At 38.5% G+C, this 14,700-nt stretch overlaps 1 protein-coding gene across 3 annotated transcripts in view; it reads right to left on the reverse strand.

Moving 5' to 3' along the window:
* SVEP1 (sushi, von Willebrand factor type A, EGF and pentraxin domain containing 1) overlaps window positions 1–14,700 on the reverse strand; it is a 131,106-nt gene that overhangs the window by 49,526 nt on the left and 66,880 nt on the right. For all 3 annotated transcript variants that reach the window (XM_061455121.1, XM_061455120.1, XM_061455122.1), the window contains exons 14-27: window positions 14,247–14,355; window positions 12,143–12,328; window positions 11,586–11,819; window positions 10,916–11,077; window positions 10,137–10,298; window positions 9,322–9,483; window positions 8,598–8,692; window positions 7,378–7,474; window positions 6,602–6,715; window positions 5,618–5,731; window positions 4,506–4,707; window positions 3,292–3,449; window positions 1,914–2,115; window positions 1,112–1,287 (exon numbers count right to left, since the gene is read on the reverse strand). In XM_061455121.1, coding sequence (XP_061311105.1) covers window positions 1,112–1,287; window positions 1,914–2,115; window positions 3,292–3,449; window positions 4,506–4,707; window positions 5,618–5,731; window positions 6,602–6,715; window positions 7,378–7,474; window positions 8,598–8,692; window positions 9,322–9,483; window positions 10,137–10,298; window positions 10,916–11,077; window positions 11,586–11,819; window positions 12,143–12,328; window positions 14,247–14,355 — 2,173 coding nt within the window. The remainder of the gene's footprint in view (window positions 1–1,111; window positions 1,288–1,913; window positions 2,116–3,291; window positions 3,450–4,505; window positions 4,708–5,617; window positions 5,732–6,601; window positions 6,716–7,377; window positions 7,475–8,597; window positions 8,693–9,321; window positions 9,484–10,136; window positions 10,299–10,915; window positions 11,078–11,585; window positions 11,820–12,142; window positions 12,329–14,246; window positions 14,356–14,700) is intronic.

Here is a 14,700-nt window from a genome sequence, read left to right on the forward strand (position 1 = left end):
TACATGGGTGCTTCAGGAATGGTATTGGCTCTAAAAGACCATTTTTAGCTCCATTTTTTGAAGCGTTTTACAGAGAAATGAGCAGGTAGTGCATATTTTATATTTTTATATACATATGTATATATATTATATATATAAAAATACATTTTTTATATATATATAAATATATTTTATTATATATATTTGACAAAGCTCAGAAAGTCAGAACAAATTTGATCCCAAACCCTGAGAAGCACACTGGTCATTAGACAGTCAACGTTCCGACATGCCATACAAGTTAAATTTCCTCTCCTTAACCAGTAGCATAGGTGATACGAACATGCATTTTCTAAGCCACAGGTTGTGAGGACAAGGGCAAAAAGTAATGGAGACTGCACAGTTCCTCAGCTCTTTTCTCTGGAGATAGCTCCAATGTAACTGGGAAAGACAGGGGCAAGCATGAGGTGTGCAGACTAAAATGCTTCACACATCCATATTTTTTATTTTAATATGAATAGTTTTTGAAACTCTCTGTAAATTCTGATGGTAGTAGTATGAAAACAGAATAAATCCCAAATCTCTTTGCAACAATTTAATATCAGGCTTTTCACAGCTCTTCAATGCTGAAGGTATTCCTTTTCATGTCTTCTGATCTTACCAGAAAGACCACTGGTCACAGGAAACAATGAAATAGCAAACCCCAACTTGTTAGAAAAAATGCAAACATAACTTTAAAAAGATGTCTAAAAGTAACAGGAGAAGCCTAAGTCAATTAACTCTTAGCATATGTTTGTAAGGGAAATGCCAGTTAAACTTCAGTTAGTAGCATACAAAACCTATTCTCAAAAAGCCATTCCAAAATCAGAGTAGCACAGGCTCCTTCGTGGACTAAACAATCACCCACAAAACAAGTTACCTACTAGTTTACCCTAGAAATGTGCACTTTGTCTTCAGTGAAGTAGAGAGAACTGTCCTCATGAACAAGAACAGCAAACAAGAGACCTGCATAAATGCGGACAATGTGGAAACACAGTGAAAATACCAAAATGAATATTTCCTTGCAGGCATACTAAATTCCACAATAAAAACAGAAGGAAGGCAACAGGTCTGCTGTAATATAAGTAAAGCATACCAGGGATTTTTGAGCCAACCGAGAGCCCACTGCCTCCATCAGACAGTTTTCCATCGATGTACACTTTCCATGCCCCATCTGTGCATGTCCATGTGACTGCAATGTGATGCCAGTTACCATCATTCACTGAAGGACAGTCTGTAATCCTCTCTTTCCCATTTACATAAAGAACCCAGCTGCATGGAAAGAAGAGGAAGGCATACTCAGCTGCATGCAGCAACTTTAAAACCATGGCCTGTCCCACATGACTCAAAAAAATGTTATTTGTCAAATGACATAACCATGTCTACATCATACAACAGATCTCTCTTGACAGATGATCACACAAGATAGCTCTCTCTCAGAGAACTTGGAAGTTATGGTTATTATATACAAAGGATGGTGAAATAAGTAACGAGCTTTTATACCAAAACAGGAAGAGCCAAATCACAGCTGCACAGTGGATTCTTAAACTTGCCCTCTGGAACCATCTCTGTGTTTGGAATCACACTACAGGTACTCTGAGTGCTTCATTTCATCCAATAATTATATCAATGTGCCATTTAAATATGATGTAAATGTAATCCAGATGCAAAATATCCTGCTTTCTAAACTTGACTACTTTCTTGCCGTTACACTTGTATTTGGTAAAAAGTGAAGGAAAAAAAGCAAGGAGAAAAAACAAAACAAAGAGACAACTCCAACTATGGAGTTTGCAAATTCTTCTATCCCAAAATAAGCAAAGCTGATATTCAGACTTCTAGTCTATGCTTTAACAATTCAAGACTTACATACACTACGGAAAAGCAGAACTGCAATTTACCCATTGTAATCAGTCAGAAGAAATGCATTATCACTTCCATTCTCCACTGCATAAGAAATGGGAGTCCCATAGTTTGTGGTGTCAGTGGATTTCATCCAGAATGTACAGGTGATGTCACCAAGAGATGGGAGAACACCATCAAGAATAACGTATCCATAGATACCAGAGACTTCAAAATCAAGATTGAAACCAGAGGACTGTTCTGCAACAAAGACAAAGAGTTTTCAGAGCTACATTCCAGCAAACCCAGAAAGAGAATCAAATGGATTCTAAGCAAATACAATAAAATGGAATGCAACCCATCTACAAATATTACTTACTTTACATTGTTCAGAGTTATAAAGAATGTATAGCAGTCTAACATCAGCCAGCATACAGAGCTTTCCAAGGCAAGAAAACACACAATGTTTGAAGATAAACAACTGGAAAAGAAGCTCACTGTCTACCAAAAACTGAACATGAGCCTTCCTTTTCAGACCTCTATCAATGAAATGAAATATCCCATCTGCCATCCAACAACCCAAGGATGTGTGATCAGCTGGTTCTGTTATATTCATGAGAGTTAAGATTAAAAACCAAAAACCCAACTCCCCCCCCCCCCCAAACAAACAAACAAACCAACCCACAAGATTTTTCTGTTCTAGACGTATTGAAATACACTGCGCTGGTATGGAACAGGACTTCTGTGCTGCTTTTCAATGAAGAATGACATGCTTTACAAGGATACTACATGCAAATATGTCAAGTGGAGCTTCCTTGAAAGCTGGGTGTTACTAAACTCTGGCATAGGATGGCAGGTCTGAATGATCTGTACGTCCTCTACTGACTCTTCAGCTTCCATTTAAAGATTCATCAGCTACTAGTATAACACTTTATAATTTTCATGGAGTTACTGAAAGACAAATGGGTTTGAGCCTCATGATTGTGTGGCCTAACTCCAGCGTATTCCAGGAAGATTAAGCAAGTGTGACTCATTTTGCCTAGCCATAGGAAATTTTATGCCTTTAGGTCTTAGAAAGCTAGGACTACCAAATACTAAACTCTAACCCTGAGATGCAAAGTCCTACATGAAATAAAAGAAACAGAAAGAGCTAATTAACTCAGATACACAGTACAAATACAAACTAAGCTTAATAAACCTATTAGGTATTAAAAAGATAGAACTGTGCCTTAAAAAAGAGAAATGAAGACAGCAAAGCACACATGCTGTTACTTGTCTGCAATTATACTTATTAACACTGCAGTCACAGACAGCCTCTCAGAGTCCCATGACCCTAGTTGCTTTCTGTGAAGCTGTATGAAATCAGCCCAGCCAGTGCAAATCTTGCCCTCAGAGACTGAGTCAAGCCACCTTTTTCTGACACTTGGTCCTGTGTACCTGTTTCACACCTGCTGCCTGTAAAGCCAGGGGGACATTTACAAACGTACGAGTTCAAGGCATCCACACAGGTGGCATGATTTAAGCAGGGACTGGAGTCACAGTCATTGATGTTCACTTCACAGTTTTGTCCTGTGTACCCTGTCACACACAGACACCTATGGAGGAAAAGAGAAGTACACTTCAAAGGTGGCTCTGTCATGACAAAGACTCCTGGCCATGAAGCCATATTCACCGGTGTGAATGGCGTATACTGAAAAAAACAAAATCAAATAGACAAAATCAATAGAACAGACACTACAGAATTAATGGAGTTCTATTTTGGTTGTTCCTTTAAGTATGCTTGCACTGTGTTAGCTGCATAATATTTCTTTGTAAGAGGGACAATACAGTATTTAAACATAGTGCCTGTGTTTCTTCATATGAATTTGGGAGAGGCAATCACTGCATTCTGGTGAGCGAAGCATGCCTTCTAGGTCCACAGAATTACAGATCAGAGGTACTTGACTTTTCAGGCAGATATGCTTACGTAGAGGGAAAACCAAGGCACTAAAAAAAGCACCAAAACCTCTGGTACTTGGAAAACCAAGGTGTTTGAAAGGCAGCAAAACTTCTGGGGCTCTAGGGAGGGAAAGGGTTATTAAATCCGGACAGTAACAGCTGTTCCATCTCTTTATCTCTACAGTGATCTATGATATGACACTGCTATTTGTATTTGTAACTTCTGATCAGAGTTTAGATATTCTAAAGCACACACACACACAAATATTTGGAAGATTCCAGTGGTGTTTGTGTTTTAATCTTTGTAATCTCATTATGTACATCTTTTTCCTGTTTTCTATAACATGTTTTCCAGGTTATAGAAACGTAATATTATCAGGTACGTAACTGGCCATCGCCTACTCTTCTAAGAGAAAGTAAGACAAGCCCTTGAAGCTTGAGAAAGTGGATTTTTTTTAACAGTCAGTATTAAAACCATGCTATGCTTACACTTTAAACTGTGCATATTTTCTTTGCTGCCTACCTTGGAATTTATTAAACGTGAGAACACTAGAACTTATTTTCTTGTCTTTTAAAATCTCCTTTAGCATCCATATGGATATCTTTGATATTGGATCAGGCTATGAAATACCTTGCTGAAATCTAAGAAGGCTAAAGCATCACAACACATCTGAATTTCCACACCGTATTACTTTAATAACCTATTTTTTTACCTGAAGCTGTTGATACCATCTTTGCACGTGGCTCCATTTCTACAGGGTCTGCTGAGACACTCATCGATGTTTCTTTCACACAAGACACCAGCAAAACCTGGGAGGCATTTGCAGGAGAAACTGCCAACTCGATCTTCACAAATAGCCCTATTAAGACATGGGTTTGAAAGGCATTCATTGACCTCCATTTCACAGCGAGCACCTGAGAAGAAAGGAACAAAATCAAAACTCTGCTTTGAATTAACCTAGGAAAAAAAATTACTAACCTATCTCTGTTTTTCAAGGACTGTTGCCAATCTTCTGGGAAACAACAAACTGCAGGGTTGGCATGAAGGTTTAAGCTTTTATCTGTTAACTAAATTTAAGTGGTCATAGAAGAATTCCAGACACCATCTTTGCAGCTGTAGAAATTAAAAGTCAGCACACTGTGGGTAATTCATGTGGATACTGCCCATTGCATGAGTAATTTGGACTGAATCAGGAAATCACTTGAGAAACTACTCCGAGCAGCTAATGAAAAGCTGCTACAAAAGAGTTTAGTTGGAATTCTGAATCTACAGAGAAACATGAAACCCATGAATATGTAATTCTGGGACTTCTGTTATGAAAGAGGCTCCAATCTACAAGCACTTAAGAATGAAGAAACTACAGGTGATTTTACAGTGGAGCTCTTTGGCAACATGGTATTTGACAGATATGCTTAGTTGTTACAGAAATTTATGAAAGCAGTAGGTACCTGAGTATGGGGATGGGAAGGAGTTTTATTATAGACCATCTTGTCTATTATAACAATATTTTTCTTTTTAATATAGAATTAAAAATAACAATTTGCACCCATGTAAATGTCCTTATTATTTCCTCAACATCACACAATAAGTTAGCCAAATCAGTAACAGAAGGCAGACCACTTAGTATATCCTGCTGAAGCCATGCTTACAAAAAAGGGACACGATTAGATGGACCTAAAGAATCTATCACATCTATGTCAATGCATAACATATGCAATACATATGCAATACATAGCAATGAGATGAAAATACTTTGGACAGGGTAGGAAGACATCTTTTTTGGTCAGAAAGAGTGAAGGCTGAATTAAACACAAAAAGGTGTACCTGTGAACCCTTTTGCACAAGTGCAGCGGTAACTGTTCTCTCCATCAACACAGTGGCCTCCATTCAAACACGGACTGGAGCTACATTCATTTACATCTTCCTCACACAGGAGACCTTCAAACAGCAAGGGTTATAAGGCATGATCAAGACAAGGTCTGCATGCTGCAATGACTGAATGCAGAAGACAGAACAGCACCAAACTGCTTGTATAACAAAAGGCGACTGAGAGCAGGTGATAAAATTCCATGTTTGACTGCACTACTTTGAACTTCTACAGAGATCATCTGTGTTATTGAGATGTGATCCGAAAGGTAAGAAACCCACGGTTTGTCTTCATAAAGTTTAATAAATATCCAGTAAGTGCTACTGTTGATCAATGTATAGCCATAAACATGAAGAATGAGGGAGATAATTTCTAGTGGAAAATGTGAGGCTTTTTTCATTTTAACCACACAAAATTATCTCCTCAATGGTTTATTTCAATATTTAGAGATTAGGTGCTGTTGTGGTAACATACTCAAGCATGTCAGTTTCCCATAGATTTCAGTAACCTCAAGGTAAGTAAAGGTGAGAATAAAAAAACACTAAGAAAAAAGACCATTCACTTACTCATAGGGCTGCAGTAAAGCAACTGCGTAAAAGCTTTGCCTAGTCAGGCCATATTCAGTCTCAGAAGCATTTTCCCTGAGAGTATTTACTAATTCCCTAAACTTCATTCCCTTTTTTTTTTTTCCTTCAGACCAGAAATGTCACAAAACAGAAGTATACATGCACACACATGCATGCACAAAGACTATCCCTGAATGCTCATCCTTTTGTTTCAAAACCTATTCACAGCAGAACATTTCTCTAACCTGTATATCAGCTTGCTTTCGTGTTATAGTTCCAAGGATGTGTAATTACACAGCCTTTGTGTTTTCTGTTATCTACTTGGCACAGAAACAATGCCAGTCTGAAGAAGAGCTATGAAGTGAAAAAAGCTACCTGAAAAGCCTGGTTGGCAATGGCAAATAAAGGTCCCAATGGCATCTTTACACATCCCATTGTTGCGACAAGGAGATGACTTACACTCATCAACTGCTGTTTCACATTTCAAGCCTAGAATGCAAAATGAGGATTGAGAACAGGCAGAGAAAACCTGAAATTGTTCAGAAATGTGGAAGTCATGACTATTAATGTAGAAAAAACATGACTGATTAATTGCATGCATTACCAGACATGCAGTTTTACTTAGATTCTCTTTAGATTGTGTTTTAACACACACCTGAGATAAAATATTATTAGAAAGGTATCATGCACATTGGGCAACAGACTGATTAGTTCCAGACAGTGGCACTTAGTATCTACCACAAGTAACAGAGATCACTTCTTGACAGTAGTTGAATAGTAAGTTATTTGCTTTGGAGGAACTGGGAAAATAACACTGAAGAGAAGTATAGGCAGATCTGGTGGTAGGTATTTAGAGCGCAAATTTTCAGCTTTTGCTAATTATCAAATATTACCAAGTGATCGGCTTTTCAAATTCACTAACTCTACTAAAACAAACACCGTTCAAAATCCTTTTCTGCTAAACACTCTATAATTCAGTGACAGCGTGAGGGACAATTTGTTTTCTTAATACTAATGTATGTTAAATCTATGATGGATATTCCAGTTAGTTAGGACGTACTCTTGCACTGAGATGTTTTGCTCCCTTATTCTTGCCCATGTCAAGTGCATGGAGACATGTTAGCTCATTCATCTGCTTCTCAGTTTTTTACCTGTATATCCAAGTGGGCATATGCACATATATCCACTTCCCAATTGTTTGCATGTCCCATTGTTGTGGCAGGGTTCCAGGAAACACTCATGAAAGACCTGTCAAAGGCAAGAATCATGCAATTACAGTAAAGGTGGAAATACAGGTGGAAAAAAGTAGTCTGACACCCCCTAACAGTCACTTTAGAAAGCTAGAAAAAAAAGTCACTGGCATTAACTTCTATGTCTTCCTCTTTGACTTTCCTCACATCAACTATCTTCTTTTTTTTCAGAGAAAAATAATAGAAATCTGAATTATTATTTAAAAATGACCTTTTACTTAGTCAAATGTGATCACTGCAGTTCCCATATTATGCTATATTTATATGAGAGTTCTCCATATCCTTTTACACCAGCTATTCACTTCCTACTGCTCATCAGGCGAGCTGGTAGGGAACTTTACTGTGTGACGTTATTTTTTCTAATGTAGCAAACCTGAATTCAGCAAACCCTTTGAGTAAACAGGGCTTACTAAAACCACAGGAGATCAGCTTGTGCCTGTCCATATGTGATATAATGGATCAAGCCAAATTTATTATCAGCCAACTTTGCTCCTCTTCACACAATATCCTAACTTCAGATTCAACCAAAGTAGTCAAGAGTTACACACTGGGAGGGAGATGGTGGGTTTAAAGGAGCATCTCTGGCAAACATTGTCACTTGGGTAGTTTCACATGAGGACCCACCTGTATTTCAAAAGAGGTACTCACAGCAGAAGGAAGCTCTGCTTGCCTCCTCTAAGTGTATCTATGTTGCACTAAGCAAAACAAAGATTTTACAACTGGGACCTGTTGTCTGGTAGCATTTCCTGAAATTCAGCATATGAAAACATCAGATGACTGAGTGTGGTCAAACTACGTTTTTACATAGTGGCTGAATCTCCTCCATGGAGTTTATACTTCTTTTCTAAGCATGTTAAATATTTCATACATCAGGTGAAGTTTCAAGTCCAGAACTGAAGATTGCCAATAGTTCATGCAGCCTCCTTTGTTCAGTGAAAGTGCTTCTTTTTTCATGATTACAGAAAGAGTTTGAGTGTTCCCCTCAAGACCATCACCATCATCTCTTCAGGAAATACAGACAGCATAACAATTACATTTAAAAAGGCCTTAGTCATTTACTGCTGCATAAGGCACTCTTTCTTTCATTTGAGCTAACACTGGAAAATCTATGTTGTCCTTGCCTGACTGCTGACTTTGTACTGCTTGCTGATATTTTCTGGAGAGGCTGGTACCATCATTACACTTTCCTCAGCTGCTGAAAAAGTAGAGCCAAAACCTAAAGAGGAAAGATATGAACATGCTGTTAATAACAATGTAATAACAAGATCCCTTAATAACAATGTATGACAAGAGGGCATAATAATTGCATGTTAGTAATGCATCTAAAAATCTGCAGAAAACCCCTGAGTTTCTGGGGAAAAAAAGCGCAAAATTTACAGTAGTCACATAGTATTTTAAATACATTTATACTAGTGTGTATTTCTAAGCAGATATATTTCTAAAACACATATATGTGTGTGTCCATATAAAACATATTTTATGCATACTTATACACATATATGCATATTAATATTTGTGTATATATATATTTAGAGTGTATATATGTAGGATACCTATACAATATGTGTGTGTGTGTATACACACTCTTTTTATATCTGTCTCTCTCTCTCTACGTATATATATATATATCTATCTGTTACTGAGCCTTAGTGTGTATCACACAGTCACTTCCACATAACGTGAAGGCCCACCAGTAGGCAAAACCACCTGTGAACCTCACTGGTTGAAATGGAAAGTCTACATTTGTTAGTAGATTAAGTGGGATGTTTCCTATTGAGGCTACTGCTGGCCATCCTTTTGGTGTGTCCTGTATTCACTTTGTCCAGCAGAGGTAATTTGGCTTACTTGAACAATCCGTGATGGATCTGGCACCAATGACAGTTGTTGTTCCATAAAAGGGACAAGACAAGCAGTAGGACTTTCCCGGGTCTGGTTGATAGTAGTCTCTGGGACAAGGGTAGCATGGTGTCAAACCTGTACGAGAGAACTCGCCTGCAACACACGGTACTGCAAGAAAAAAAGGACAATTTTTGAGTGATCACTTGCACTCTCACCTTACCTCCCTCCATCTCTTTCTGACCATTTTCTCTCCTCCCTTCATAGTCCCTCCTCAGACTTAAAGGAATATGATGAAACCTGCCAAGAATTATTCATGACTTTAGGAGATGATTATTTAAATTGTGCTGCTAGGTGACATGTGGTTCCCAAAGAACTACGGAAATACCTGGGAACTATTTCTGTCTATTCCTTTTGCTATTCTATGGGAAGCTTTCATATGCAACTTCCTTTCCTTAACACACTGTGTTAAAATTCAGTATTTTTGTACAGAAGATATGGAAGTTCTTTGGAGATAATAGTGACAAACATCCTATCATTACCTTTCTCTTCTGTAAAGGAAAAGGTTTTATTTTCTTCTAGGTACCCATCATGTATCTTATTTTATTAATCGTTAGATAAGAATCCATCTTGGAAATCAAAAGGAGGGCATTTGAAATAATCAGGGTATCAGGAAATTTTGCTGGGAAATGCTGTTTGGTCCCCACTTAACCAAAAGCATAATTTAATCTCAGGCAGATGAACTGGATTACCTTAGCTGATCTTTAAACAACATTTAGAAATTTTTAGAATTAAAAAAATTCATAGCCCTTTTTGTTACAAACCTCCGCAAGCTGAGACATCCACTGCACCTCTTTTTACTGTTGATGTTTTTTCTGGGCAAGAGATACAATTCCTGGATCCAAATGCTGGCTGATATGTGCCAAGTGGACAAGTTTCACAGATCTCAAGACCATTAGGTGAATATGTTCCCTGCTTGCACTGAGCTATAAGGCAGAATTGATAAAGATTAAGCAATGTCCAACAGGAGACATTGCTCTTGATTCCTAGAAGATGATTCAAAATCACAATACACACCACAGGGGCTTTTATTTCAAGAGTTTACTCTGAAGCATCTAATTGGTGCAAAGAGCAAAAAATTAATTGCGAATCATTGACCAGTTAGTTCTCTTCCAATCAGCTTTACAAATGATTTATTGCAATCCAATTACTCATTTTTAATCACCAAATTAATGATAAGACAATAAGCACGAAATAAAAATAGGAACTTCTTTTTCAGAGCAAGTCACAAAGAGAGAGTGGTGCTGAGGTGCTCAGTGCCCCAGCACTGCAGTGTAGGATGCAAGTATTTTATCTTTGATCATGATAGGATGGGGAGGCTTGCAAGGACAAAACCAGCATGATTTTAAGTGTGTTAGTCCCTGCAGAATCTCACAGAAAGAAGACAGAAATGAAGCGAAGCTTCAGAGGCCAGCTCTTCTTAAAACACCTGCCCAGGCATCCTCTATGCCACAGCAGTGGTGAAAACCTGGATTTTTTTAATTTACCTGTACAACAAGTGAGGTGTTCAGAAGTGGCTGCCTGAAGAAAACAAAGTTCTCACCTTTGCATTCAGAGATGCTCCTAGAATGTAGATATTCAGTAGAGCTACCAGAGGGACAACTTTTGCATTCCAGCTGCCCTTCCTCATCTTGGTAGGATCCAGTCCAGCAGCTTTCACAGGTGTGATGCTCCAGTGAGTAATAGGTACCCAAAGGGCAGTTGACTGTAATGTTGGAAACATAAGGTTCCCCTCAGAGTGCACAATCATATTCTTGCCTTGCCTCAAGTTCCTATTTAGTCAAACCCTGTTTATCTGAAATGTGACTCTGTTCCTCAGCAAATGGGGTATCTCTGGAAACTGCAAAGATTTCATTATGCACAGGAAATGGAATCCAATTCCCTATCTTAGCTACACATCACCCACAAGACTAATAGCACTAAAAGACTACATACCAAGCACTATCTTCCTCTGTATCACCAAGTGTGGACATGCCTGATTTCCCTATGGGACTGGAATCACGTGTACAGAAGTGTCTTTTTTCCACAGACCTTGGTTAGGAACAAAAATATCCTTTGGAAGTCAAACTGCACAAAGCATTTTTGCAGTTTATTGTTCCAAGAGACCATAAGCACTGAACTGTGTCAAACCATAACCTTCTGCATACATCTTCTAAAACTTAGCTTTTCAAAATGATTCTGAATACATGCAAGGAACAAATCATCTGGCTTACCACACATTCTCCCCCTCAGCACAGAACCAGGCCGGCAGAAAAGAAAGGCTTTCTCAGTCTCCAGAGTGTTGCTGTCAGCTACAATGACTTCGGATGCAAACTGAAAAGAATACATGGGCTCCTTATTGAGAGTCCTATTCAGCCTGTTTGTGATTGTCTCCAGAGTTTTAAGGAGCCGTCGCTGGTTTTCCAGTTCCAATGTATCATTCCTTTCATCAGGCAGTGGCACGCTAGCTGGAATATAAACAGAAAACACAAAAAGCACACAGATTTTGCAGTCAGCACTTTCAGTGCATGCTGGAGAATATCAAGAGTGTAACACTCAAGCTTGCCAGTAGCAAATGGAAAGCAGACCATGTGCAAATGGTCTCCATGAATATAAGACTGCAATCTTTCCACCAAACAAAAGGTCTATGATAAAATGGGGCTATGTATGTCTCCAAAACCTGACATCTCCAGCAGGCTTTGTGAACAGAAGGCTGTTCTACTGAATGTATTAAAAACATGTTTTTTAAGGAGAAGGAATAGGAGAAGGACAATATTTTGACTTCTTTCACCTGTGATGTTAAATATTAACTTGATTTTATGGTCGGTCATTGGAACATTCAGCTTATGCCTTTTGACTCGAGCAGGTGCTGCCTTTACAGAATCAGAGAGATGCCTGGAGAAGTCTTCTTGTGCTACATCAATAAAATCATCATAAGAATAATCCAGCTGGTTTGCTGCCCCCCAACCAGCAGGTCCTGTGAGACATTAAGAAAAAACAGAAAAGAAGAAACATCATGTGGAAAATAAGTGCCTATACTTATTTCAAAAAATATATCCACAACAGAACTGGGCCTGTCTGAAGTTCCAGACAATATGTGCTGGCTTTGCCTCTGCACAAGTGCCTATTTACTAGCATTCTGACTAAAGAAAATAGGAAAAACCAGTCCCACTCCTAACTGATATCCTAGAGATCCTGAACCTTGTGCAGTTGACAAAGCTTTAAAGACATACTGCTATCAAAGTTACAAGTTACAATTCTTTCCCTTCCTGTCTTTCATGCACCTTCTGCTGCCAGCAACATCTTCTTAAACATATCCATATTCCTCTCTTCCTCTTCCTGATCAATGACAGCCACCATGGCCTATGCTATGTCTCCACTGCATCTTCTCACAACTCCTGAGTAGTTCTACCATTTCCTGTCCTCTCAGAAAAGGCTGGTATCATCATCACCTTATATATTTATAGTCTACATACAGGCATTTCCTATTTTACATGGTGAGTCAAATTCACTCCTAAAATATCCCTCACCTATGACATGCTTTCAAACAGAAACAGTTGTTTCTGTACATAATCTACCTTTTTGCAATGACTAAATTATAAAATCACGGTCTATTTCATTGATCTAGCTCTATTTTTAAAACCATGAAGATAGAAGAAAGTTCTGCCAATTATCTGTTAGCAGTCACCTAAATTATAGTAAATACAAGCAAATTATAGTTAATATACCATGGAAACTGGGGACAAGTTTCGTGGTTAATACTGTGCAAGTATTGCACAACTAGTTTTCTAAACTGCTGTCACTTATGATCAGAGTTCTCATCTGCCTGCCCAGCCTATAATCATGTGAAACTCCAGAAAAACTGCAACAGTGTTGGCTTACACGAACAAGAAAAGAACAGGACCCTACATCCCACGTCCTCAACACTGTTTCCTCCAAGTGCCTCTACAAATTAGTTCCAGCTGTCATCAGTATTCATCCCTAGTCTGATGACAGCTGCAAACTAGACACCCAGGCCCCCCATGTCTGATTACAAACAAATGTGCTCTCAAACTCAGTGAAGCATGTCTAGAAGGGGACAGGAAGAAGCAGGAAGATTTTAACAAGCACCTCCACTATAAACGTGTGAAAGAGCCACAGTCCTATGTATGTATTCTGATGTTGATCTGCCAAAATGCTTCCTGCCAAGATAGGTAACATAAGTTATCTGTGTTTAGCCTTTCTGCTCTGAGCACCCCCAAGGGACTCAGAAATGCCAAGGACAGCAGCAGTACAACATGGACACTAACCTGTTTAAAGATGAATTGAAAATGACAAGTTACTTGGCATAAGGCAAAGTGAGAACAAACACTAGGACTGTCAAAGCTTTCACTCTGATACAGCTGCAGTCATCCTGCAAAATTTGCCCTTGGATACCGGAAGTAATTTCACAGCTAATGAGCAAACTTAAGCTTGTATAGCTTTACATTGTAAGGCTTCTCTGTTGATTGGACCAAGCATCAAGGATGGTCCTCATTTTCTTAACAATCTCTAGAACCACCTATTTTACTTTTGCAGTATTTTGTTTTGAAACTGTGTGTTTCTAAAAATTTGCTTTCCTCTAGGCTAACCAAGCAGGTTTGTAGGACAGTGTGTGTGTATGCTTCTCCCCACCCTCCATCATGAGGCATCTCAGTACATTTTCCCTCTATACTGTATAGGAAGCAGTACCAAAACTAGACAGCAAAAAGGTCCACAATGTTGTTATAAAACCTATTATGTAATTGCTTACTATCTTAAGGGCCCTATTGTTATTTTCAAAAAGTATTTCACACAACATGTTGCCTACTTCAGAACAAAAGGAACTATGCTGCATTAAACCTGAATGGCTAAGAGTCTATACAATCAATAATTACCAATGGCAAATCCATTTTCGTAATCATAATTATATTCCAAGCAATGTTTCTGTGTCTGATCTTCCAATCTGCAGTCAATATCATCAACATCATTACAGAATGACGGGACCTTCCAACATAAAAAAGAATAATATTAAAAAAATAAACCCACAAATCCTCCTCCTGGAACGTATAGAAACTTCTAGTTACAATGTAAAGCACTGTTTCAACCAGTGACACTGGATTTCCCCTTTAATGTCTCTTCCAGCCCTGGCAAGGTCGGCTGAAAGAAGTATGTTCTATTGAGACATCTGAGAAATAAGCGGGCAGCCTGTAGGCAAATAAGCTCTTTGTTATACAAGATCTTTCTTATAAAATAAGACATCTATTCAGTTAACCACTCTTGCATGTGAAATCCCAAAATACAGAACTAAGTTCAGGCTTGTTTCTTGCTGTTGAAGGCGACAGATGAGCT

The sequence above is a fragment of the Pezoporus flaviventris genome, unplaced genomic scaffold, assembly GCF_033815535.1.
Source record: "Pezoporus flaviventris isolate CSIRO_AGI_PZ_B2104156 unplaced genomic scaffold, CSIRO_AGI_Pfla_v1 ptg000018l, whole genome shotgun sequence".
In the NCBI taxonomy this organism is placed as follows: domain Eukaryota; kingdom Metazoa; phylum Chordata; class Aves; order Psittaciformes; family Psittacidae; genus Pezoporus; species Pezoporus flaviventris.